Source organism: Xiphophorus hellerii, chromosome 22, assembly GCF_003331165.1.
Source record: "Xiphophorus hellerii strain 12219 chromosome 22, Xiphophorus_hellerii-4.1, whole genome shotgun sequence".
Taxonomy (NCBI): Eukaryota; Metazoa; Chordata; class Actinopteri; order Cyprinodontiformes; family Poeciliidae; genus Xiphophorus; species Xiphophorus hellerii.
In genome coordinates, this window is record NC_045693.1 from 26,171,189 (window position 1) to 26,195,471 (window position 24,283).

The 24,283-nt window shown below is 40.3% G+C and overlaps 1 protein-coding gene across 1 annotated transcript in view; it reads right to left on the bottom strand.

The window, feature by feature from the left end:
• pdzd8 (PDZ domain containing 8) overlaps positions 1–24,283 on the bottom strand; it is a 36,197-nt gene continuing 11,914 nt past the window's right edge. The window contains exons 3-5 of the mRNA XM_032553380.1: positions 22,701–22,803; positions 4,622–4,784; positions 1–4,514 (exon numbers count right to left, since the gene is read on the bottom strand). Coding sequence (XP_032409271.1) covers positions 2,188–4,514; positions 4,622–4,784; positions 22,701–22,803 — 2,593 coding nt within the window. The 3' untranslated portion in view covers positions 1–2,187. The remainder of the gene's footprint in view (positions 4,515–4,621; positions 4,785–22,700; positions 22,804–24,283) is intronic.

Below are 24,283 nucleotides of genomic sequence, written 5' to 3' on the forward strand. Positions count from 1 at the left end.
TTGGAATTCAATTATTCCTGTTTATTTAAGCTATGTACAATAAAGCTTCATTACAAGTCTTTCTCCAAAACTTTATACAACACCCCTTAAAATACACAGGAAAAAAATAAGAACAAACACCATGTTGACCTGCTGAAAGCTGTGGTGGGCAGTCGCACGGCCACTGATGGGACTGAGGGACGATGAGGGTCGAAGCGTTCTTTGTGAACGAATAAGCAGCAGCAGCGAGAACAGTGCTTCACAGGCTGATGGACGGATGTACAGTTTAAAGTTGACTCCTCCTTTGGGAGTTCACCACTTCACAGTTTAAAGAACAGATCAGAGACTTGCTCCTGATCATCAGTTTCAATGCAACCAAAACCAAAAACAATGTCTGCACAGGGGGTGGGAGGTGGAGCACTAAGTAGGAATCCAAAAAAAGAAAAAAAGAATCACTTTGCTTTTTATGGCTCTGGCTTATTAATTCTCTCTTAGACATGAATGTGCATTTTGGGCAACACTTGCTCATTTAATTGGTAGTCAATGTTCTACAAACTTTCTAATCAAGTGAGTCGTTTTATGGAAACGGCACAAAGAGAAGGCTTTGTGCTGCAGGTGTGTTTCGTCTGCAGCCTCACAACAGAAGACCAACTTAACATGGGCAAGGGCATCACGCTGCAAATATTACTCCATCATCTTTGGTCAAATAATTTTGGAGAAAAAACAAAAACGGGACATATTTAGTTTGTTCGCGGTGACTAAAGAGACACTAACCTAATTCCACCAACACAGAAGGAAAAGTTTTCACCCTCCCTTAAATTTCCCACCAAAGAAATCCCTCAACTACTTTTCATAGAATGTTAAAACTCAGCAGCCTGTTCCCAAACGTCTGTTTTAGTTGTTTTTTTTCTTTTCATTTTTTTCCCTCTAGCTCAGCATCTTGCAACGACTGTTTGTTTCATTCCAAGAGGGGAACGCGTCTTACCACCTGCATGGGAAGCTGCAGTTTCTACTGGTCACCCAACAAGAGCTGCATTAGTAGCACAAAAACAGAAACACTTCTTTCCCATAGTGAACGTCTCATTTCCAGCCGCACACAGTGACGGGCGCACCAACTAATCTGAGTTGAGTTTTTGAAAAAGAAAAATGTAGCTGGCTGCTATGAGCTGCACCGCTGATTTTATTTTTATAAAGACGGTTGAGAAACAAAGCCGTAAGCACACATTACCCACAAAACAGATATACATTCATCTGGGCTAGAATCCTAAAGCAAAAAGAGTGTAATCCACATGAAGCTAGTTTCACTTGCATACATGAAAGCAAACAGCCTAAATTAACATTTACATGCGTTCGGATGTAGCATTTATTCAGAGAAATGAGGTGAGCTGTCACATCCATAACGGTTCGTATAATAAGATAAAAGAGTCATAGTGAACTCTAGGATGGAGAAGTGTTCTGCACAAAACGAGATGTTGGAAGTCAAATAAATAAGAATGAGCACAGGAATAGATTCAAATTAGCAACCATCTTGTACCACTAATCATTCAAAATAAACTTAGTTACAAGCATTTAAAGAAGGGGGGGGAAAAAAAGTACCAGTGCATAAATATGTTGCAACAAATATTAAAAGGAACTTTTGCAGCAGGCTGAGCTGCTGCCAAAATTCTCACATTTATCAGGAAAAATATCATCGAAACAAGAACGAAGGATGAATGTAATCATAGGTTATTGGACGAATGGAGGGTTCCTCATTTGTACTTCGGATTGGCCTGCTTCTCAAGGCAAAATTCTCAAAGTGAACAATCATTAAACGTTTACTGTTCTCCACCCTCAAAAATGAAATGTGCAAATTTTGCAAAGACCTTCAACCAAAGTAAGATTACAAGGGTTCCAGTAAAAAAAAAAAAAAAATCAAACAAACCTGAAAGACAAACACTCAGCACATCTAAGGGGAGACAATGAAAACAAAAGACATCCTAGGTCTTGCGATGGGATCACAAATAAAAAGGTCAGTAGTGAATTCTTAAAACCGTAATTTCATTAACATTAAAGAGAAAAAAAAAAGGTGAGAGGGAAAATACCTCAACGTCCGCGTGTTCAGGACGGACTGGACAAAATCCTCAGTATCAAAATCATAAATGGGACATTACTTTGCTGAAAAGCCCAAACCCAATCCACGTTATGTTTTCATCTCTTTCCAAATAGGTACTAATGAAGTGCCTCCACACAGATCTGCTCCTCACTGATGTCATCCATCAACTGCACCTCCACAGGGCTGCAGATGTCATTGTCATACACCTCTGGTCCCATAAGAACTTCCTCCTCCAGACTCTCTGCTTTGCTTTTGAATCCTTGCTGCTCTGAAGGAGACATGCTCTCCACAGACTCCAAGTCCTCTATGCCTGCTCGGTAGTGGATCATTAGAAGAGTGAGGGCCTGAAGTCTCTCACCTGACTTAGCCAGAGCAGTACAGATGAGGGCCTTTCGCCGGGAATCCGTGGCCTCCTTCTCTTCTATCATAAGAGCATTATTATGCTCTAGCTCCTGGTCAATTTCTTGTTGGAGTTTGTCCAGCATGAGCTCCAGCTTCTGTGAGCGCTCCTCTGTGGGCAGGCCCCTGTACAGGTCCCGGCCGATCTCCTTTACGGCAATGAAGACGCTGTCATCCAGTCCGCCCTCCTTTCGTACAAGTTTGCTGGTGCCACTGCTGCTGGTTGGCTGCTTTGATGGGCTTGCCCCACTAGTGTAGGTCTCTGTGTCACTGCTCTCATTGTCAGATGTGTTGGGCGTCTGCTTGGGTGACGGCTCCACAGCTCCAGGCACCGCGTCGGTCACCTGCTCGAGACGTGTCTTGGGTACCTGGCGAAGATTGAGCAGACGCGAGCTGGTGTTGATGATGTGACGCGTTAACCCGGTGGCCCGGTTCATAGTGGATTTGGCTTCAGGATCAGCACCACGACGTTCAGCCGTTGCCACGCAGAGAGGACTTTCAGCAAGGCACTTGTCCTGGCACTTCTTATGGCAAACGTAGGAACAAATTATACACTGCGAGGCTGCCTTCGTCCAAACTTTCTTTTTGCAGTATTCACACCATGTAGGGTTCTGGAACTGCGTGTCGTGGAAGCTGTGACGGACTTCTTGTGACTGCATAGTGCCATAAGCCAAATCATCACGTGATACAGAGGGAGTGGGTTCTTTCTCTCTCCAATCCTCATCATGGAGGCTTCCCTCACGCTCCCGTTCGATCAAGCCCACTGGACACTCCAACTCACCTTCAGCCAAGTAACTGAAGTTTAAGGTGATATCTCCATAGCACAGCTTTTCATTGAAACCCTTGTGCGTGCTGAGATTGCGTAGTGCAGTGCGGCTGACATTTGCTTTTGGCTCTGGGGGCCCCAACCTAAAGATGCTCTGGTACTCTGCAGAAGATGTAGCCATACATTCCAGGGCCACATGCTCCAATGGGAGGCTGACATGACCCAGGCACAACAAGCTGCCTAACTTAAAGGGATCTTTGCACCACAGGGCCACATTGAGATACTTATGGTGAGTCTCCACCTCAAACACCACAGAGGCCTTGGACCAGCATGCTGTATGTTTACTAAATATAGTTTCTGGGGATTCCCAGAGTGAGTGGTCATCTAGACTGTCTCTTGTGCCAAAGGTAATTTCTGAAACCTTGTCCTTTGCTTGATCTGCCTTGCTGCTGGTAACAGAGCAAGAACCAAGAATCTCATCACTGGCGTCTGCTGCTTTTGTAAACTGTTTTCCTTCAGACTGCTTGATGCTTGTCTTCTCTGTGCCACTCTTATCTTCAGTGGTTCCGCAAACTGAAATCTTGTCTAGCGATTTTTCAGAAGCACTGGTGGTGGTAACGAGAGTGTTTGTACCTAAATCAACACCTTCTAGAAGACTGGTTTCTGAGGATGCAGATGTCAACCGTATCTGTGGCCTTGGTGGCACCGGGGGACGTGAGGGAGGAGGTGGAGGAAGAACAGTGGGCCGATGCACACTCTCACCTGGTTCACTGATGGTTTTATGTGGTGAGGGTTTGGGCGATTCTTTGGGCTGGGGCTTTAGCGGAGACTGCAGACCGACAAGGTTCAACTTTCGGTTCAGTATGGGTGATATAGTACCAAGGGGCTTGGAAGCCAAGTTGGCCACTGTTCTTTTAGGACTTTGGTTAACAGCAAGTAAGAAGTCCTCCTTGGTTTCACTGATATTTGCGTTACTTATAGTAGGTCCACTAGGCTGGATGAGTTTGGTGTCCACAAGCAACTCCTCAAACTCAGAGTCCACGTCTTTGCTGTCAGAAATATCAGAAAGAGTGGTGATGGGGGCTGGATCCTCCTCATAACTTGTTGGCTGGGGAGTGAAGGCGGTTTCCTCTAGTTGACTAAGTCCCTCCTGTAGAGTCCCAAGGTTTCCTAAAGGAGGAGGCTGATGGCGAACTGGTCTCTCATATAATACCGCCACCCTGTCTCCTGCCTGTTTCAACAGTTTGGGCACTTGAACTGAAGACGTCACTTTCACTCCTGTCAAAAGAAAGCACACATTTTTCCTTCAGTAAAACAAAGTCATTTTGTGTCTTTTAAACTTTCAAAAATCAAAATTTCTCTTTAAGTAATTAAACAACTAATACCTCCAATAGCAATGAGGCGATCGCCCTTCTGTAGATCAGCCAGGGCTGCAGGAGAGTTGGGTGTTACTGTTTCTATGCTGACATAGACTGCATCACCTTCCAAGGCAGGTATGTGTCTGAACGTCATCCCCACACTGCCACACGGTCCTTTAATAACCTCCGTCTGATGCAAACAAGTAACAGAAAATTGAACAGTTAAGTAGAATGAGATTCCAGGAGCTAAACATGTTGGACTACAACCTTATTCTCTACAAGCACTGGCATAGATATGGAAAGGCTTAAGGTTGCATTATGTAATATGATCAGCGTCTTAGCATGGGGTGAACATTACCGATATAAAAAGGCATGCGCTGATCTGATCCAGGGTGGCAGTCAAGGAATTTTTAAAAGATCAGTATTGGAGTCCAAACTCAAATCCCTGCCAATGTTGATTACGACTGGACCTGTGTGAACGGTCTGCTGCATCATATCAATCAATCAAGTTTATTTGTAAAGCACATTTCAGCAACATGGCAGTTCAAAGCACTTTACATAGGGAAACATAAAAGAACATCATACCCGCATCATATAGTCAACGGTTGTGAAAACATAACAGACATTACATTTTCTCCAGTGCCATCATTAGAATCATCAATACACATCAAATGTCGATCAATATTCCATTTATTGTGGTTCAAAAGCAACTCTAAACAAGTGGGGTTTTAGCCTTGATTTAAAGAAACTCAGTGTTTCAGCTGTTTTAAGGTTTCTGGAAGTTTGTTCAGGATTTGTAGTGAATAGAAGGTGGAAGGTTAATACAACAACTGTTCTTTATGTATTGTGGCGCTAAGCCATTCAGTGATATATAAACTAACAACAGTATTTTAAACTCTATTCTCTGAGCTCCAGGGAGTTTGTGGAAGGACTTTACAACTGGGGAGTTGTGCTCTACCTGCCTGGTTTTAGTGAGAACGCGAGCAGCAGCATTCTGATTTTGGACCTGATCCTTAGTTTCTAGCTGTAACAACTGAAACTGTGTGCTGACTCGAGGTCGTTCTTCTTTAGGACCACAGATAATTACTTTAGCTCTGTTTCTGGTCAGCTGGAGAATGTTATGTCAGATCCATGCATTTATTTGTTGTAAGAATCTGTTCAGTGCATGGATGGGTTCAGATTCACCAGGTGACATGTACAGCTGTGATTCTGTAACATGGAATATTTTCATCCGACTTTTAGAAAGACAGTCCAACTAAGACGTCTTCAACCCAACAGAAGTCACTCAAACTGAGGCAGTTCTTTGGAAGAGTTCATATTTGACCTAGAGCCACAGCTGCAGACATAACAACATGCTTACTTTATGACAATTTGTGCAAAAGAGCAAGACGTGACCAGCAAATAATAAAGTGAATGCAACCTTGAAGAATTTTAAGGTGACCGGTTGAGATTGTTAATCTGACAGAATAATATTTTAGGATGTTTCCGAGTATGGGAGCTATACGAATGAGGTGAATATGGAAAACATTGGCAAGGATAAAGATGGTGCAGGTGCCTTCATTTAAAAGAAAGAAGAGCTGACATGGTGTGGGAAGGCAGAGACAAATGACTGTAATTTCCCATGCTATCATTTGTTACTGTTCAGCTGGAAGGTAGTGATTGAGTTAGAGCCCTGAATAAGCAGATGATCTATACATACTGGCAGGCGAGGGGGTGAGGGAATGGGTTTAGCAGGTGGAGGGCTAAAGCTCACTGCTATGGGTGAGTACTGAGCTACACTGTTTGCAGTCAGGTTACATCCCAAAATGAAACCAAATGTAGAACTGATTTAAGCTAAAACCTCCCACATCAGTGGTACAAACTTACCAAACATTTAACTTTTGTGGATTTTGCCTTGTTAATTGAAAAAAAAATACTCGGCTCTGACTGGAATATTGCTTATGTGATGCATATGATCATGACTATAGTTCTTATAAACAGGTTTCAAACAACAATAAGTTAAGTAAATTAGCTTCTCCCCAATTAGATAACAATGTAAATAGACGACTATTAAAAGAAGCATTTGACAACACTGACTTTTTCTTTGAATATAAAGGTAATATTTCAGAAACAGAAATGCTTAAGATATTTAATTGCTGGCAGTGATTTTGTTTGGCTCTGTACTTTTCTCTTCACAGTGGGAAATGGCCGCACACAATTTCTGGTAAGCTTCATAGCGTTGCGTCCTTTACGGTGGCGCTGGCACATTACATAAATCTGCCAAACATTAGCGATTGGGTAAAATCTGGTTCAATCATTTAAAACTTCAACAGAGTTCTAATAACTGGAATATTGTATTATCCATGCAAGCACAAAAATTGGAACAAGTGTTTGTCCATGTAACCTGCTTTGTGTGAGAGTAACACACAAAGAAGGCCATAAGGTTCAGGGTAACCCTAACCCTAAGATTACTATAGGGACAAATGTAGAAGCTACTCATAATAAAATAACCTTTATGGTATAGTCTTTTAGCAAACAACCTGAAATCTGCATAGAACCACAGGATATGCAAAACATGGGGATATTAAGCAGGATATTGGAAACAGAAGAGGACATATATCCTCATTTCAAACCTAATGACTTAATCCATCTAACACAGGGTGTCGGACCAAAAGAGGAAATGACCTATTCTTTTTGACGAGAATGATTCGGCATAACCGTCTTGGACACCATGTTTAGAAATAAAATAAAAAAAAACAAGCCTTTTACATCAAAACTTTTCTGCATAGTCTTCATAATAAAAATAAATAAATAAATCTGGGCTCAGTTGGAAATACTTAGCTCTAACTCAACAAGTTTGGTTGCAACAAAGTACAGGTTCGCTGAACCATGCAATACTTTGCGTTCTCTGTTTTTTACTCTTCATAAAAGCTACATCTGGTCTGGCGTTCTGTTTTGCTGTGGCACCTTCCTGGAAGGGGGCGGGGGATCACTGACTAAGATACTGCTGCCAAAAAAACATAATGCTCTGCACAGTCTCTCTCCTGGACAAAGCTATTGGCTGAGCTTGTGCTACGACTAACTGTATGTGCCCAGATTCATCCAATCGCCTTGAAGACCGGTTCAGAGCTCATCTCTTTTGTACTCAGGCTCATTGTGTTTGAGGAAACAAATTAGCTCAGCTTTACCTTTAACGAAATCAGAAAAAAAATCTCATCTGAGTATCGTCTATGACCTGGACTGAATTTGGTGCAGCTGGACCACCACCTCATACTTTTTTGATAAGGAATTAAACTTTCCATCAGCAGACCGAGTTGCAGAGGCTTGGACAGACTCATATTGTGGCGCATTGTGTTGCCACCGTTTGAAAAACACCATTGCAAAAGAAAAAAGGAAAATGAATAATATCAGGAGGCTGCTTCTTTAACACAACTAAACCTTCACTCCACGCATTTCATACGCTGTCAATATGTCCAAGTGTTGTGTCAATATGTCAGTGAAAGCATCATATCAATACTAATTCCAAGCATATCGCATATGTGGTTGAATTTCTCTTTACAAAATGAGTTCAGCGAGAAGCTAGCCACTTGTTCATGACTGTCCTTGCAGTCTCTATTGTGGTCACTTGCCTTGCAGCAACTGCAAACGACAGTTGTGTAGCGAATAACGGGACCATATTGGCAGGAAGGGTGTTCCAGTGCGGACTTCACGCAGCTGTAACAACCATTTGAAATAGTGTGTCTGAGAATTTCTGCTGGCCAAACAACAAGAGTCCACTAGCCACCTGTGCAGATCCTGGAAATGGAGTCCTCTCCTCAGCCCAACCCCACCCCCATCACCACTGGGCCTGCTAATTAGATGTGGCAGGGAATTGCTGTGCACTTGCCTTGCAGCGACTGGTACCCTATAACCATACACAAATCGATCTGACATGTGGTATGAGATTAAATTACCAAGCAGCGCAGTGACAGGAAAAAGAGTTTTCTCCTCCCCAACCTCTCCATCTCACACACACCCTGGCAGACCTGCTGTATACCAGAGGGATGTTCAACCAAGCAAAGGGAGACGCTGTTTCAGCCCACCTACCACCTGGTTACGTTCCACTGGACATTTGTTTCAGGTAGTCCAATAACCTTCTAGTCTCAAAAATTTATAAGAACGTTCCCTATAGAAGATCCGCTTTGGCAGATTGTCAGTCCAATCTCAATTAACTGTCCCCATAAATTAAACAAAGCAATTACATATTTCCAACATAGTTGCAAAAGAGAAGCTGAAAAGCCACCAATGAAAACAAAAAAGTCAAAAGAGGGGACGTTTTCCAGAGATTTCTCAAAAACATGTAACCAACAAAAGATGAAATTGACTCAGTAGATGCTGCCTGTGTCGACATAATGGCAAGACAGTCAAATACATTTATTTCAAAGTTCCAGGAGGACGATGCCTTCAGCAATTTTCTTTATTATCGCAACATAATATATCAACAAAGTCTTCATTCCCCCAAAAGAATCTTTGCATAAATTATGTGCATCTGTCTTTTCCCACATATACACCCTGCTCCGCCCTCATGTGGACGGCTGCTCGAGTCCGCCTCACTGCACGCCACCCACACCAAATGCATTCACAGCAGGATGAGAAATAGAAATATTATTTGCAAGGCTTCATGAAGTGAAGTGAGTGTTTGCCTAAATAGAACTTGCACAAATAACATTGACATTTTAAGAATTGATTAAGGTGGTGGGTTTGTAGTAAACATGGTAACGTAAGAAACCTTCAAAATTCAACCTCTTTGGTTTTATAGTGCAACTACTTTAGTGTCTGGAAGTAATTTTGGTATAGCAACCTTACTTTTTACATTCTGGTGCATGTAGTCTGAAGCTCACAATGCATCAGTGTGTAAAATAAAGCAGTGAGAGGGGGATTTTATCAGAGATTCTTTTAGGGATCAAAGAAAGATCGGTCTAGTTTTCTATCCCGAAGGATAAGAGGAAATCATGATAGCTCCCAATTTGAACATATTAACCTTTGATTTGTTCTGTGGCCGAGCAGATATAAAGAGAGGCTGCTTCACCAAAACAGATGGTGAATTGTTCCATTTACATCTGGCCTGTTCATGCTGCTACGTGCTGTTTGGTTTTTCTCCTCAGAGACAAGAAACCAGGAGCTGCTTGTTGTCTTAGTCGATGTTAACAAGGTTAGCCACTGCTGCTCGGCCCTGAGAAAAAGCACCAGTACACCACAATTAAACTGCAAATTGCAGACGCACTAAACCAGCGCTCGGGAGCAGGAAGGGCAGAGAATTCACATATCAAATTTTGCATTTAAAATTAGCTTTCTTTTGTAAAAACTAGATATAGTTATATATATATATATATATATAGTTCCTAAATCCAAATGAGTTTGACAAATTGCAAATGGTTGAGTTAAAATGAACAAAAACAGATTCTATAGGGAATTATTTTATCCTGTCTGCCTTCGACTTTAGCTTTTCAACAACTGGATCATTCCCTAAGCGAGCCAACATATGAGCAATGAAATTAAAGTCCACAAACACATTGACCAATAGTCTTGTTCAATGCCACACAGAAGAGGTTATGCATTAAAATATTTAAAGAGCTTTTTTTTTGGGGGAGGAAAAAAATGCATGTTTTATTTTATTTTCCTTGGAATCAGGATAATATTTTTTATGGTTAAGAATTTATTTATTTATTTAAGATTTTTAACGGTAGTGGCCTTTATTGAACAGTGAATTGACATGAAATATGGGGTAGAAAGTAGGAAAAGCTATGCAGCAAATGGCCCGAGATGGGAAACGAACCCAGGTCCACCGCGTCGACAAGCGGAGGCTTTAAACATGGAGTCCGTGCTCTGCTACCTCAGCCATCAGCGTCACAAGTTAAAGAACATTTATGGCTGCTTCTAGAGTGTAACATGCAACATTTTTAAACCTCCTGAAAAAGTTTGGACTTTAGTTCCTAACCTAATTCTTCAGAGTATGTCTAAAAAAAACAACAAAACAATGTTCATTCAAAACATATGTGGTGAAAGAATGGGCAGATCTTTTTAAAACTAAGCAGATTCTGAGAAGAAATTCTAAATCACATTTTTTAAAAATTGTAATGTCACCTCAATAAAAGCCAAATGCACACCATTACACAACGTCCAAGGATTGAGCAATGGGATGAATTTGAGAATTTACGGTTGGTCAATTCGTGTAAATTGCAAACAAAAGAAAACATGCACTTTAATTCACAACTGGACTGACCCCTTTAGCATTACTGATCTCTACAAGCCTCTAACAAATATATATAACAAATATATAATATAACATATTCCAATTAGGCCAGATTGAAGAACAGAACGATGGAACCTAAAGAAGCAGAAGTTTTCGGTCACTTTGGTTTGAATTGGGCTGAAGAAACTCAGTTGGGATGCTTGTTGTTATTTTGCCTCTCTTTAAAACCAATAGTGTTGATTGATTCATTGTATTCAGCTCAATGTTGACGGTTCAAGCATGTTCGTCCACAGAAACAATTTTCACAAAAGTTAATTTACATGATTCTGGAAATGTAAACAGAAGTAATATTCTCTCCGTATGCTTGGGCTAAAACGGATACATAGAATAATCACTTATCTGTTTCATCTATGAAGTCAGCAGCTGCTGCTGCGGAGCAGCGACCGTATCACGGGAGGTTTGTTTGCACCACAACTGGAACATATGAGAGCTTTTGAAGGAGCTTATACTGGTGGTGTGTGGAAATAGGAGCAGGCCTCTATTTGCACTTGAGCAGAATGGACTTGCGCACTCCTTTGTGAATCTATTATGGGCACAAAGGTGACAGAGCATCCAGTCAAGCAGCTGTACACACTCTACAGGCTTGCTCTTTAGAGGAACTTTTCTCAGAAGTCAGCTTGCAACTAATGTCACGTCCCAGCCCCCCCCCGTCAGCAAGACAATTCTTACTTGGATGTTTATTCTGTTCACTGTACACTATTGGGTCCCAACTTGTCAAAAAAAGAAAGAAAAAAACCCAAATAAACATGTTTCCTGACAGACTGGGGTCAGACCTGTGCTGACTCACCTGTCAGCATCCCACCACTACTGCAGGCTTTCTGTTGTCACTGGGAATCCTGGATAAAATTAGATGAAATATTGTGCAGTGTGTCCCGAGCTTAACTCAATGATTCTGATTTTGGTTGATTCAAGTATTTCTATAACTGACTACATCTGGATTTTTTTTCTATGTTTTAACTGAATTGTAAATATGACAATATGAAGACTGATCTAGTTCTGACAATCCTAAGAATAAAGCACACCTGTCGACTGGCCTCCAATTTGTACAATTTATATCACAGAAATGACATTATAGCCTTTAATACACCCACATAAGTAAATTATGGAACTAGCTGAATTATGGAACTCCAACCAGTTTATGCCGTAAAAAACAAATGAATGGATGTTCAGCCCAGCACTGGATGGCATGTCTTTCTTGAGCTGAATGATTAACCTTAGTGTTACATCTGTGATTGTTTTGAGGCTCAAATCTGAATTGTTAAGTTACTTTTTTTTTTTTTTTAATTGTATGAGGCAGGTTTCAAAAGCTTGAACAACAAAAGCTTTACCATGGAAACATAGGAAAACAAAAAGGTGTTCTGGCTAATTTGCACTTGAATTGACAGGAACAGCGGTTTGGTCGCCCACACAGTCCCCTTTCATAGCACGGTCATTGTGCCACAGCTGAAAAATAATCATCTGTCATGACTGTTGCATAATCCTTGTTGATTGGATGACAAGTATATTTTCACCTGCTAGCAGTCCCCCAAAAAGGACTAAGACATCATCTGCAATTTAATACATTATCAATTTGGCATTTTGGTTTTCTTCCCTCTGAGCGCCGCGGCTCGTCTGTCACGCAAACGCCAAGCTTGTTTCACTGAACTCCCATCAAGTGGCCCCTTGACCACACAGCATTTACTTATTCATGTAACATTTGCACACTCTCACCTGATTTTATCCAAGGAATAAACAAGTCTGCAGGTTTTGAAGTCAAAAGCAGCTCGTTTTGTTTTTTCCAGCAAAGCCGCTGAATGTCCATGAAAATACAACATCAAACACAAATCTCTGTTAGAACAGAAATAAAACCTAGTGATTTAATTTGTCTAATATGCTGCACAATAAATCTTGTAAAATGTCATTTTTGGGGGGAAAAAAACAAACATCATAAGTATATTTGGTGGTTTCCATCATTCTAAATAACATTTATATGGCTGACGAAAAACAGACGTGCCTACGTCATGTCGGTCATCTGATCCTTGCAAACGGAAAATTCTTCAAAGTTACACTATGATTCAGGAATCAGTCACATCTCCAAATATCACACACATCACAAAGATCTTGTTAAACCAAGATTAATTTAAACATACAGTAATGTCTGGATGTGGCACAAGGCAAAGAAAAGGCTTGCACATCAGAAAAATATCAACTTCCAAATTTACTCCTAAAAAAATGATATTAATGACTGACACACTTTTTTTTTGACTGAATTTAAAATTTATTGATCTTTGAGAATGTGTTCTTGCTTTACTATGCCATATCCAGTATTTGGTAGAAACGATAGAAATTTGGCCTATGGTAGAGATCTGCAGTCTACCGGCTAACTGTGGTAATGCTTGTTGACGTAATCAGCTGGTATCAAAAGAGAGCAAGCAGGAAGAAGCCTGACTAAGAGCGCAAAGGAAGAGCTTGTTAAAACGACAGATGCAAAAAACTTAAATTATGTGGACCTGGCTCAGGCTTAAGCTCCTGCGGTCTTAGCGTGACGCTCAGGAGGAGTGCAGCAGATGTCACTGTCAGAAAACGGGGAAGAGGGGATAGGAGCGCATGCAAAGTAAGTGTGACCCTACCGGGATGCGCACGAGGTGAAACTAGCTGAATCCATTGGAAATTTGGCCAAAATTCAGTGGTCATATACAGGGCTTTCAGCTGACTCCACAGAATAGAAGATTTACACAGACTCACATTGAGCAGATAGCATAGAAAGCATGCCCTTTATAGTAAACATACTGTATATACTGTATATATACGGTATATATAGTGCTCCAAATTATTATGCAAGTGATATTTTCTCAGATTTTCATAAATGGTCAATGCAAATGATGGTCAGTAGAATTTTCAAGTCATGAACTATTACAGTATAAATCAAATTTTACTGAACACAGCTCCCCATGAGAACAGTATTGTTTTCAAAAATAAAAAACTCAAAATGCACTGTTCCAAATGATTATGCACAGCAGATTTTCTAAACATTTTATGAATTATAAAGAACTGCAAACGGTCATTCTTTGAATGTGCAGCATTAAATGGTCACATGTACTAAAATCAAAAGGTATTTCAATCAGAAACATCTTAACAGACCGAGTTACAGTACATGTTAACATAGGACCCCTTCTTTGATATCACCTGCACAATTCTTGATCCATTGAACTTGTGAGTTTGTGGAAAGTTTCTGCTTGAATTTCTTTGCAGGATGTCAGAATATCTTCCCAGAGCTGCTGGTTGGATATGAACTGCATTCCACCCTCAGATCTTCTGCTTGAGGAAACTCCAAAGGTTCTCAATAGGGTTGAGGTCAGAGGTCAGAGGAGGATGGTGACCACACCGTGAGTTTCTCCCCTTTTATGCCCATAGCAGCCAATGACACAGAGGTATTCCTTGCAGCATGAGATGGTGCATTGTGTCATGCATGAAGATGATTTTGCTACTGAAGCTCTTCTTTTTGAACCATGAAAGAAAGTGATCAGTCAGAAAGTCCATATACTTTGCTGAGGTCATTTTCACACCTTCATGGACTCTGAAGGGGCTGACCAATGATTCTCTCCTCATGATTCCGGCCCACAGCATGACTCCACCACCTCCTTGCTGACGTCACAGCCGTGTTAGGACGTGGTGGCCATCCACCACCAATCCACTACTGCGTCCATCTGGACCATCCAGGGTTGCACAGCAGTCATCAGTGAACAAGTCTGTTTGAAAATTAATCTTCATGTACAGCTGGGCCCACTGGACCGTTTCTGCTTGTGACCTCTGGTTAGGGGCCCAATAGTAGGTTCATGCACCACAAGCCTCTGGAGGATCCTCCACCTTGAGGTTCCAGAGGCTCCAGCAGCTTCAAATACCTGTTTGCCGCTTTGTAAGGGCAATTTAACAGCTGCTTTCTTAATGTGATGAATTTGTCTAACAGAAACCTTCCTCATTCTGCCTTTATCTGTACAAACCCATCTTTGTTCTGAATCAGCCACAAATATCTTCACAGCTTCAATTTTCATTAAATATCTAATGTTTTCATATCTTGTCATACGGCACTACACTACCTGATGATTTACATCAGCAGAGATCCTTTCTCTTTCCCATATAGCTTGAAACCTGTGGCCTGTTTAATAATGTGGAACATCCTTCTTAAGTAGATTTCCTTTAATTGAGCTCACCAGACAAACTAATCAACCAGCTCTCTGAAATGAATTATAGTGACTCAAAGAGCCCTGACACACAATACCATCTATAAATTTAATAGCACAACAAAAAATTTTATCTTTATGACACTTAAATCCAATTTGCATAACAATTTGGAAAACAGTGTATATATGCTTAAATATAAAACTGACAGGTATTTCATTCAGTTTGATACTTGAATATAGAACCGCTATACACTAACTTTATCAAACACTGTATCAGGAACATTGCTTACATGAAAAACCGATTGTGGTTGGTCATATGTTCAGGTATTATTTGCAGTTATGAGCATTGACTTTAACCCTTAACGTCTAACAGGTCATTTCTTTTCTGATAAGAAGCCATGTCTATGGGGCGAGAAGAAAAACATCCCAAATAGTAATGGCAACAAATCTGTAATGTGGCTGTGGCTCTGCTGGTCATGCACATGGCAGCTGGTCTATTGAGTTTCCTTGGAGGTGAATTGATCACGAGAAGAGTGATTAGGAACAAACAGCTTGTAGGACCAAGCTCTCATGTCTTTAATCTGCTTTTTTCCATACAGCCAGGTAGTGTCAAACACAATTAGAAAGACTCATTTAATTGACACGGGACTGTGGAAACGGCTGATAAATGTATCAGCTGCTACAACTCAATGGGTTTGTTACAAAATAATGCCAAACATAATGAATCCCTTGGGTGTGCTCTAACTACATGCTAGATGTGCATGCTATCCTGTAAATAAGCTATTGTGGAATCTTTTTCTAGAGTCCAAACAAATTGGCTTCCAGATTTTAAAGTGATCCAGAATTGGAAGTACATGTTGGCCTAAATATGTTGTAATTTTTCTATTAACTAAAAAAAATGCTGTTTGTGATAAGCGAAAAATCATAATTACTTCAAAAATGTCTATCTTTTATTACATTTGTCACCCATGGAGTTCGCCATTTTTTCACCTGATGGGTTGATGGCACGTTGTGGTTGGTTCTGTACTGGAGTAAGCACTGGAAGGCTAACTTTACGAACACAACTCCTGAAGGATCTACATTTGCGCCCTCAACATTTTTCTCCAGAAGACTGAGTCATTTGTAAAAGCAAAACTGACAGAGGCCTTAACAGTTGATTGCTTCCTTTGCAAGCTAAAAATAAATGCCGTGCTGCCATGCTGCCTTGCTGAGACAAGCAGAACTGGAAGCTCTTTGAAATGCTAATGGAGCTATATTGCCGCCGGTACTGAATATGAAACCACCAATCCGACTGGACCAAGACCAGATCGACACCGGACCCTAAACGGCTGTTACCAAACCGGACACAGAGCTACAGACGCTGGGAGAAAACATCTAGATGGAACTAGATGGATACACATGCATTATCGTGGCTTTTAAGTGTATTTAAAGCAAGGTCTAGCTGCAGCTGCAGTCAACTACGAAACACGCCTCGTATAAAACATGCCTCCCTCTTCCTTGATGATGTACTGGTTAACTGCTAAGTGAGAATGTCATACAGCTGCTATTAAAGTTTAAGGCGATCTAACTTCTACAACATGATGTTAGGTTGCTAATTACATAAGAGCATATGGTAATGGGCAGCGTATACTTGTCTGACAAATATACCCATCAGTTTGTACTACACATATGACAATCACGTGTGACACTGTATGCTGATCTGACAGCATACGATGTCTGACAGCTATACATACAGTATATATACGTATAAATATAACTAGAAAATCCCTTAAATCCATGTCAGTCAAATTTGGCTGGTTACTCACAAACAAATGTTCTCAATTGCGTCACATTGGAAGATTTCAACTCATTTTAAGTTAAAGTAATTCACTGTCAAAAACAAACCCAGAGAGAAAGAAATCCTTAATGGTCTCCCCAAATAACCGTAGCATGGATGAGTGAAGAGTGCTTTCATAGATTCAGTTCATTCATGAGTCAGGCGATTCTTTTTCTAGAGAATCGCCTGATGATGGCGTTGATGAACGCCACCATCAAGACAGAGATATTGAGGTATTAATTAACAACAATCACCACATCAAACTTAATGAAGTCGGTTTGTGTGATCAGGTGTAACACTTACAGTTTGTGCTCCAAGCGTTTGCTGACATGCTGTGGTGCCAATGTGTTAGCTGCTTAATGATGACGATGCCAATATTAGCTGGTTGACACTAAGTGACTGGAGCAGCAATTCTGAAATGTCATTCAAAGCTTGTGTTTTCTAACAAAACAGGAAAACAATACGGCAGAGTTTATCATTCATATCAAATTCAAGACATCTTATTCCAGACAGGGATCAGTAGGTTTTGGTGCTCGCTAAAACGGGCTGAAGGCAACGCCTCAGAGCGCCAACAAGTTTTTCAACATGTGTTGTTACAATGAAAGGCATAAACCATCATGAGCTCATTAAATTTTAATCTAAAATTTACAACTACTTTTAGTTTCCCCATCTTATTACAGCCTCCAATGGAAAATCCAGGCTCATGCAGTCGGAAATCCAAACATGCCCCTTTCCTTTCAAGCGATGCGAACACACTAAGAGCAACAAGTGTTGCAACACAACAGGACATTGACCAGCATGCTTGTATGTGCACACACATCCCCCTTCTCTGCCCCTTCAGTTAAGCTGTCAGCAGGCATCACCACTGAGGGCTGAAAATGAAATCGACAAGGCAGATGTGCAAACATGCCTGACATACTGCACTTCACCACTTAAAACACAAACACATAGATGGGTAATAATAAAAAGAAAAGCGCAATTTTCTACGGAAACAGAACAGCAAGTTTTTATTACGTGAAGCTTAAAGACTTAGACAAGCTGAAGGTGTGTCCTCGTGACTCATGGAGCCATTTCTTGTAAAGCCTCCTGCAAGTTGCATTCATACATTCAATGACTGGCTTTCAGCAGATAAATCAATGGAAACATTGCTTGTAGAAACAATCCCTGGCCAGGTTCAACTCCACTGAACACTACTAAGCTAGGAGTAAATATCTGTCTTGACAGAGACTGATTTGTGCCCTCCAACTTAAACTAAATTTAAAGCAAAACTTCATATTATGATCCAACTGGTTTTTAATCATTCCATGCTACTGATAATATGGATTACTGTAGTTAATAATCCATTTTGATTTTGATAAAAAGACAAATGGTGACTGAATCTGTTGACTGTCGGTCAGCTGATTCATGAACTCATTACAATGATTAACTGTCTGTTTTTTTCCAGCTAAAGATGAAAGAAAAAGAAAAACAAAATAAAAAGGAAAATGAAATTCTGCTTCAATCACAAATAGTAAAAAATCCTATTCCTAGTCTCCATCAATTAACACAGAGGTCCGTCTTTAAAGATTGCACTGGCTTAATCTGTATTATTATAGCTTACCTTTTTTTATGACTTTATGTATTATAGTGGTGGAAGACTTAGCCAACATGTTGAATAAACACACTCTGCATTAGATTTTAAATATTTTCTATGCGTCATTCAGCTCCTTCTAGAACAAGAAGAACAAGCTGTGAGTTGAAACAGGTAAATGAGAGACAAACGCAGAGCAACTGTGTTCCAAGAGAAAATATTTCAGCCCTGAAATCTATCAGCAATCGTTCATAATAAATAGCAGGGGGAAGGGGGAAAAAAAAAAAAAGAACAAACAAAAAGCTTGATAAAACTGGCTTGTCTCCATTGTGGAAATTCTGTCCTGCTGAAAACACTTAAGATGGAAGATGGAAAAATTAAACTAATCCCAGTTAACCAGGTTTAGAAAGACAAACCAGATAGAGGACAGCAGAGCATGTTGGTAAAACCGTTATACTTTTAGGCAGATATTTATATCTGGGCATCATCAAGGGGAAACGGCAGAGAAAGAGGGTGAATTGACCTTTTGCAGATGGTATAGTCTTTAATCCTTACTACTGAGTCCTGCTGAGGACATGCAGACTGGGGAGGGCTGATAAATCAGGCTCAAATGCCACTAAGAATCTGCATTTGTGTGCCTCTATTAACAAAAAAGGAATACAGACACTTTGAAGTGGGTCCACTCATAGAGGGCTGCGCTGAGGGCGAAACCGCTCGAGTGCAGAGGCGGAACGGTTCACACAGTATTCACCGATAGAAAAGCTGCCTGCACCTTTACCTGACGATGGGACAGCTTGCTTCGTTCACGTCTGGCTCTCCGTTTCAGCCAAAAGACACAAAGCAAACGCTGCAGCAGTAGAGATCTTGTACAACTCAAGACACATAAAACTAATTTCCAGTTGATGGCCATTTTTTACAGCAACATCCACCACCTTAAACCGACACCTTCATGGAGACGACTGATTCTGATTTTACTCTGCGTATTTATCCCTAGACATTTACACAGAAATCTCACGAACTGCATAACGCAGCTTTAAACGGATAGACAAACGTACTGTTTTTTTTTTTTTACATTTGCCACATTGCCTGAAGTTTAAACGTACAGTTACAGAGGCAGGCTATCGCTGGACAGACCGCTGCTGAATGAGCATCCTGCGTGTAGGCCTGACCCAATAAGCAATAAATCAATCAGTCACATGATCAAATAAAACAAGCTCAATAATTTCCATTTGCATGATTTATTGTTTTTCCCTTTTGTTTCCGTCTTTCCACAAAAAACTGGATGTCAAAAGTCTTCAGTCTGGTGCACTGCTCCCAACTAGCCCTTTTATGAAGGAGACTTCATAATTCGTTTTATTTATTTTTGCTGTCGTTTTGTTTATTTATTTTGGATATTTAAAATGTCTTCCAGTGTTGAATGTTTATTAGAATTTAAAGCTTATTGATCTTGGAGAATGTGTTCCTGCATTATTATGCCATTAACATTATCTTACTTGAAAAGGGTCTCAATGATATTATTGATTATCGCAATAATGTTTGGGACAATTTATCGTCCAGCAAAATTTATTTGATAGGTCTACCTGAGTGCATCATCACCTTATCCTTATTTTAAGGAGAGATTTTTGTTGTGCTTTGTATCAGTGTGCGCCATATGCATTTCACAAAGGACAGCTTTGAGTCCAATAGTTGTTGGGTGATATATTTTACGACTTCTGAAGTTGTACTGCTGGCTAAATATTGCATTAACATTAAGACTACAGAGTTTCATCACTGCAAAAGCTCACACTTGACACAAATAACATTGCCAGAAAGGTTAAAGGTCACAGAAGAGAGAAGGAAGCACAAATTAGAGAGAGAGAAAAGAAGAAAACAGGCAGATATCGCAGCATTGCGAGATTTACCAATATCATCGTCATCATAAGATTTTCGGCGCTGAATAACTGAGGACCAGTTTCAGCAGGAAGCTTGTTACAGAGGCTAAAGAGTCTGCTGTTTGCTTATGCGTTTACATACTGGGGAAAAAAAACAAAAGAACACAAAACGTGAGCGTTCCTGGTTGATCCATTTAAAAAAAACAAGTGGAAAATAGTGTGCTATTTCAGGAGTTCACCTTCCAATGACAGGTAGCTGAATCAAACGTTGGCCAGTTTCAGAGACAGACCGATTGATGTGCATCACACATGAGTAAGCATGATAAATTCTAGGTAGGATATGATGTTGATGAGACGATGTGCGAAGTGTTTACGGGAACAGAACAGAAACTGTGTCCACACGGGATCACTGCAGATGCTTTGGGGAAAGTCTGGGGTGTATCCCAGGAATAATCGGCCGTCAGGTGAAGTTCACACATTATGACGTTTCCCAGTTGGAACCAGGCAGGCTCTACGGATATGAATATTGTTGAATATTGTTTTCTTACCACATAATGTCTCCTAAAAACATGAATAAAGAACAAACAGCAAGTTTGATATGAGAGCGAACTACATAAACGAGCCGACTGCTTGTGTCTGCAGAGGAGAAACCAAGACAGAATAATAAAAAGAGTAGACATTTTAAAATGGCAGCTCTAGGGGGACATGAATGGCTTATGTTGTCTCAGAGCAGGTTGTGGTATTTTATCGCCCCCTGCTGGACGAGTTCTCAACTGCTTCTCATTATTTAAAGGGGCGACATGAGAACCAACAAAAGGTTATTATTCAACAGAAATAATCTGTGAGCCTTTACAAATGCCATTGGGAGGTGTGTGGACAGCTCGGCAGCGGCAGGTTGGCTGGAGCCTCGGCCGGTAATTAGGTGTGACATTTTCCCCTAAAATGGTCATTAGTCACTTCCAAAGCAGCCTGATGTGATGACTGTAATATCTCTAAATTGCAACAATTAGAAAGGTTTGCTGCAGGAGGCCTGAAGATTTCCTTCGCTTCGCAAAATGTCAACAATGGAACAATCTGATCAATGCAGAGAAGATGACAATGAGCTTTTATTAATGTGTCATCTTGTCAACGTTTTCCAATAAGCAGCATACGACGAGGAAATGTTTGCGTGCCACAGTTGCTCTACATTACAAGTTTTTGCGTATTATTAAATTGGCATTTATGTCTAAACTGTCAGCAGAGCTTATTCAATCAGAATACAATGACCCACAGACGTCCCTTCGTTTCTGCCTTTGGACAACTTACAACAGTACAGCGTCATCTGCTGGTTGTGATAAGCAGTACAGCATCTCTTAAGATATTCCAGCACTGTGATCAGTTTGCTTCTGAGTATTTTATACAGTGATCTGTTGTTGGGAATGCAGCATGTGTTAAGATATTAGCAGAGAAAACTAATTCTGGCTCATGAGACGTTTAAAGTGTCCATAAAATGTTCAGCTGCAAAACAAAAAAGGAAAAAAGACTTGAAATAAACTCGTCTGTCACTGTAGCAGCACAATCCAATACTAAAAAGAATAAACTTTAACTTTAATCGCATTTCAAAACAGGATGGAAAAAAAGTGTATTTTAATTGTAAGAAAGAAAAAAAAGAAAATCCCAGTGGCACAAATCCGTTTCACATGCATGTGCCGGCCGATCGCCCATCTCCAATTATGGGCATGCAGTATTATCAGGGTTGCACTGATAATATTAGGGTTGTCAGTGCAACCCTAATATATGTAACCCAGGCAGACAGGAAATGAAGGATTACCAATTGGAAGTTTCAAGAACTCGGATCAACTTTAAAAGGTAAAGCACAAATGAAAACATCCTTCAGTTACTTCTATTTGGACTAAATGTTAGAAAAGCAAACAGTTGTGCCAATGATTAATGAATTGTAATTAATGGTAATTAGTTACCATTAATTACAATTGTAATGAATTGTAATTAATAGTAATTAATGTAATTACATAATAATTGTAATTACAATTATTTTCTTTGTTGAAAAGATTAGATGATTCTAAAACTTTACAGACATCTTTACTAATAAATGTGGCCTTCTATATTCTTGAGCATTACTGTCATACTCAGCACATTAAAATCAAGATAATAAAATGATACAACAAAAAAAACCTGCTGAACTTGAAAAAAACTAGTGTAGAAAAGGTGAGTTTTCCATTTAAAAAGACATGACGGCAGGTTGTTCCAGATTTGGGGGATATGGTTACCTGATCCAACCTAGGCTGAACTAAAAGCACCTGACCCATCGATGTCAGCGCTCCTTCTGCTTCTTCTCGGCGTTGTGCATAAATAAGTCGAGAGCAGGATAAGAACAGCAGACAGGAGGAGAACAGTGGACGGAATGGAGAAACGACATACCTGCTTTATGGAGCTGCGCGGCTTCTCCTTCCACTGCTGGCTGCTCAGCTCCAGGGTGCAGTGAACGTAGGTTTCTCTGTCGTACGAGCCCAGGATGAACAGTCTGCAGGCACAGACAGGAACAGTGAGATCACTAAGACAGCCGCAGGAAGCCATTCTCTGATAGGGAAATCCTTATGGCTGAGGAAGGCCAAGGAAATGTCAGTCAAGAGAGTCCGCCAATGTAAGCAGGTTTGAAACGCGTTTTGGTACGGAAGGATTTTACTGCCATGAGTCAAGAGCACACATTTTCAGTCTGAAAGCATTGCTAACAGCCTACAGAAGATCTCAGGCAGGAGTTTGATCACCCAACCAAAGAGAATGGATCCACAGAACCAACCGTTCTGTGGATCCATCTCTATATTGATTGATGGATAGACATGTCTATATTGATAGATGGACACATAGATAGATATTTCTATAGTGGCAGCGCAGGTTGCTACAGTCGATAGTTCTATATTAGAAAGAGAGCAGAAGATTTGAGTTCAATCATTACAAGTTTGGAGAACAAAGACATGAAGTTTTGCTTTCAGACTGAAAATGTGTGCTCTCGACTTATGGCAGGAAAATTCCCCCATACTTTGGAAGCTGGTTTTATGCTCAGTAGTGTGCTGCTAACCACAACCACAAGGTGGCAGTAATGGATCAAGTCGTTTGATGCAAGACTTTATGACAATGGACTACTGTCATCACTACACCTAATATGTAACTAATAGTGTCCTGGGAGAGCTACACATTATAAGTTATACGAGTCAAAACTTGTATGGAACTTCACATTTGAAGTACAATAAAGAATAGGGGTGGGGCATCACCTCAACATAGTCAAGCTCACTCCTTGAATATGTATAAAAACTTTAAATAATTTATTTTTTCCCTTTCTCTGTACAATACTCTACGAATTGTTAAATATTCAAAAACAACTAAAAAGAAATAAAAGCGCTAATAAAGACAGGCATAGCTACAAGAGTGAGTGAGAAGGCCGGTGAAAGAGGAGATGATTTTAATGGGAAACTTTTGTTATTACTAGATTACGTTGATCCAATCATTTGTGGTCCATAAAACACACTCGTAGCTAATCCCCATCTCCCTCTCACACACACTCCTCTAACACAACAGGCTCTGGTTAATTCATAAAACGCTTTCACAACTGGTCAACATTCTAGGTTTAGAAAGGTGAGATTTTTGAAGACCGACAGCGTCCTTAGTGATGAGCTCGCTACATGCTATAGGGATGTAAAATTGAAATAAGCTGCATCAAAACAGATCTGGAGAAATCGGATGACTACAGAAGAGCAGAATGTTTGAATAAACCCAGATGATCCTTGTCAGCTAATGGGACTGTTGTTTTTAACAGCATAAGCAATATTTGGAAAATAATGTTTTTCTTTGTTACAGCATTTTTGCCTTTTGGTTAGAGTTACTGGTGAAAAGTGATGTCAAAACTTTAAAATAATGAGGGGCGTAAAGTTTATAGTGTGAAGGATTTGCACTTATCACCCAGATTGCGTAATGCTAAGTGGAGTTCTAATTACAGAACAGGACAG